Raw genomic sequence first — 3,923 nt, 5'->3', positions numbered from 1 at the left:
TTAGGTGATGCTTAATGCACAGTAGCCTATTTTACTGTGCATTAAAGTGCATGTATAGATATACTCACTGTGACCTCTCCTGATATGGATGAACAGTTACTTACACAAGCAGTCCAAAATCAATGAGGCTACTTCTATGAATACCTGCAAATCCATACGAGTAAAGGGCACACCATCTGGTCTTTATGCATTTAATTTACTTGAGTTTTCTCCTTTGGATGCACCTGCTATTCTGTCCTGCAGATGGCAGTTTTGCAGTAGACATCCACTCAGTGGAAAAATTCCTGAGCACCTAGATTTTAAATCTGAAACACATCCTTATTTTGAGTTCTCAATCTAAAGTGTTCTAGAAAATGGGGGCCTGAAAATGCCAAGGGTAGCATAAATGAAAAATGAAAGGAAAAAGACAAAATCTTGTTTCTCTTACTCTTGTAAAGAGAAATCAAAATACTGTGTACAAATGAAACTGATAGGATTTGGACTCAAAATTTTCTTTAGTTCATTATGCTAGGACTGTGTATGTAGTCTTACTGGCAGAACAGCTTTGGCAGAAAAAATAGGTAAGAGATATTGCTAAATATTGATGTGCCTGTTAATTTTTGTATGAATTCCTGTCTTCCTTTCCCAGGTATTTCTGTTGGCATTATCATTTGCCTACGTTGCTAAAACCATGTCTGGTGCCTATATGAACAGCATGAATACGCAGATAGAGAAACAATTTAATATTCCAGCCTCTCTGGTGGGGATCATTAGTGGCAGCTTTGAAGTTGGTAATCTTTCCTTTTAATGTTTTTTTTGGTGTTTTTTTTGACAAAACAGTATGTTTCCAGAGCATGTGCGAGTGGCTGTTTTGCCTCTTTCCTGTTCAAAATATTTTGTTTGCAGCAGTTATTGTGTGCGAGAGAGTAATGGCCTGGAATAAGCCTTTGTCCAATGCTGAAAATTATATTCATGTATTTAGGTATCATTGGGTCTGTCACATGAGATGCTAACTGTGCAGTAGCCAAATAATACTGTGTAGTAGCTTGTCACAGCATCGACAGTACTGATACACCACATAGTATTATTAGGCTACTGCTCAGTAGCATCACTTAAAAGGTCTTCACTGACACTACTGCACAGTAGCTCTGGTTACTGGGCATTTATTTAAGTACTTGAATAATCAAGTACTAAATAAGTGTGCAATAACTACTGTACAGTAGCATCTCATGTAGATATGCCCATTGGGACCTCCTGTATGAGTAGCAGAATGTAGGATCAGATTCTGGTTTGGCTAGTTCCTGGTTCTGCTTAGGATGAACAAAAAAGCATGTGACAATCAAACTAGAAGTGTAAGCTGTAGGGTTTCTGTGCAAAAGACAATACTTAATATTTATACATGGAGCTTTAATCAGCAATGTTTTGTATGTGAGGGAGCAATATCCTTATCCAAAATATGGACACATCTTAAAGGAGTAAATAGAAATAAAACACACACTTCTGTAATTAGAGTTAGAAGATGAGGCTCTGGATAGGTGAGGTGTATTTATTAAGAAAGTAGATGCAACTTTGAAGTCACATTTCTGAGCAGAAGAAACAATGCCCATACCTGAATCCTTAAAGGCAAGATTGTCACTTGCAATTATAGCACCCACTTTCCTCCCATTTCTGATCACCTCTGTCAGTGATCATAGTGCCAGTAGGAGAGCAGCTCCTGTAGAAGCCACTGCTGTACCTACTGCACAAGACAGAAGGGAGTGGGAAGCCAATGGCAAGGCATGGGTGAAGTCAGACTATAAGGAAAGGTATCAAGACTATCAAAAAAATATCCCCTATGTGGATCGAGTGGGACCTACCTTGATTTTTGATGGTGTCCCTTTAACAAAGTAAAATTGGTGGAGGGGGCTGGGGGTGAGGAAATGGAAAGTTACTGTACACATGTTGAAAGGACACCCTTCACACCTTTCACACATGCATGCTGCAGACATGGCTGCTAAGGGAAGAACTGTCTACAGCCAGCCAGCAGGTAGGGTGTTAATAGAGCAGTTACAGGTTGTTGCTCCCTCCTATGGCATGCAGCTTGCCCGTGTTTATGCTGCTGGCAAGAAAAATGTTTTTTAGTTTACTCATCCCTCTGAAAACAGGTTGTGTGTTTATCTGGGATGTGTGGTGTACAAGTAAATATATTAATAAGCAGTACAGGGATCTGCCTTTCCCCTCCCATTAAACTACTTAAAGATTATCAGTGCCATTTCTTCTCTTTGCATGTTATCTGGTGTTTACTTATTTTCAGTGGAGAAACATGAATCTAATATTTATATTTGTAATATAAATACTTAGATGTCTTCATTTTCCACATCACTGACATAAACCATGCAAAATAATGTTTGTATCAATAAAAAAAAAATCAGAAGAGAATAATGGCTTGCTAATACATCTATTGTTCTGCAGCCACACGCTTTGTTTTGAAGTACACGTACACTTCTTACGATATATTGTAAAGCTTTTTCTTTCCTGAAGAGGGAAATGGTTTAACGAATGACTTTATCTATGTGTTTCTCAGAAAGCACGAAAGAAAAAAAAAAAGGGGGGGAGGTCTTAAGCTGCCTGCTTTCAGCATTGTCCCATACCACTCTGGATTCTCTTTATCACAGTGTTCTCTTTCAACTTGTCATTCACATTTCTATTAAATGACATTGACAGCACTAGATTGGTTCACTGGTGTTGGCTTCTTTCTCATGATAGCCTCAGTTCAACCTCTGTTCTTTAGTCATGATTTCTGTTCTATTAAACATTCTATTATCAGAGTATTTCATAGCCAGTCCCCTTTTTGCATAATGCTCGTAGAGGTAGAGAAGGTAAGTGATTATTAAATGGATAAGATGTCATGCTCAGGCTTGGTCAGGTTTGCAATATCTTTAAAAATACATACAGTGACTTAGCATTTAAAAATGAAATGAGCCATGCTCTTTTTTCCTGCAGGAAACTTGTTGCTGATAGCTTTTGTGAGTTATTTTGGAGCAAAACTTCACAGACCAAGAATAATTGCTTTGGGGTGCACAGTCATGGCCTTTGGCTGCCTTTTGATATCGCTGCCTCATTTCCTAATGGGACGGTGAGTATTTAGCTAATGATGGGCCAGATTCTTCTAACCCTAATCCTACCACTGGGCCCACTGAAATTGAATCACTTATGAGCAAAATCTGAGTTCTAAGAACCTGGTTCTGGGTTTTCTAAGGGGGCTTCAAAAGTTAATTGCGGCTTTCTAAACAAATAAAAATGTGTACAGGATTTCCCTCTCTATGGTACAACATATGTCCTTCTGTTTTGTTTCCTCTTGTTCTGTAGTATGTTACCTTTCATCTCCATGACGTTTATGCGTATGTACCACATTTTATTACAAGTTCAGATATGCTTTGTAGTGCAGTGTTATCTTCCTGATTATTCAAATGTATTTTGCTTGTAGGTTGTGCAGGAAAATCATTCTTTGGATAATAATACATTTGGACCCCATAATGATTTCCCTACCCTGTTGACTGGTTTTGAACAGAAATCATAGAAACTAAGGGTTGGAAGGGACCTTGAAAGATCGTCAAGTCCAACTCTCCTGCTCTGGGCAGGAATACCATGGAGATTAAATGATCCCAGCAAGGTGTTTGTCTAGACTCCTTCTGAAGACTTCCAAGGTTGGAGACTGCACTGCTTCCTTTGGAAGTTTATTCCAGATTCTGATCACCCTTACTGTAAAGAAGTTCTCCCTTACATCCAACTTGAAACCATCCTCTAACAGTTTATAGCTGTTGCTCATTGTTCTCCCCTGGGATGCTCTAGTGAACAGTTTTTCTCTTGGCTCCCACTCCTTATTCACTCCTTATATACTTATAGATAATCACCAAATCCCCCTGCAGTCTTCTCTTCCCCAGGCTGAACAGTCCCAGATCCCT

At 38.9% G+C, this 3,923-nt stretch overlaps 1 protein-coding gene across 1 annotated transcript in view; it reads left to right on the top strand.

Moving 5' to 3' along the window:
- The window catches only part of SLCO1A2 (solute carrier organic anion transporter family member 1A2), a 38,050-nt gene that overhangs the window by 6,980 nt on the left and 27,147 nt on the right, over nucleotides 1-3,923 (top strand). Inside the window, exons 3-4 of the mRNA XM_019515623.1 lie at nucleotides 629-770; nucleotides 2,962-3,094. Of these exons, the coding sequence (XP_019371168.1) occupies nucleotides 629-770; nucleotides 2,962-3,094 (275 nt within the window). The remainder of the gene's footprint in view (nucleotides 1-628; nucleotides 771-2,961; nucleotides 3,095-3,923) is intronic.

Source organism: Gavialis gangeticus, unplaced genomic scaffold, assembly GCF_001723915.1.
Source record: "Gavialis gangeticus isolate Ggan-Ray unplaced genomic scaffold, GavGan_comp1, whole genome shotgun sequence".
NCBI classification, from domain to species: domain Eukaryota; kingdom Metazoa; phylum Chordata; order Crocodylia; family Gavialidae; genus Gavialis; species Gavialis gangeticus.
This window is presented reverse-complemented; position numbering and strand designations above follow the sequence as displayed.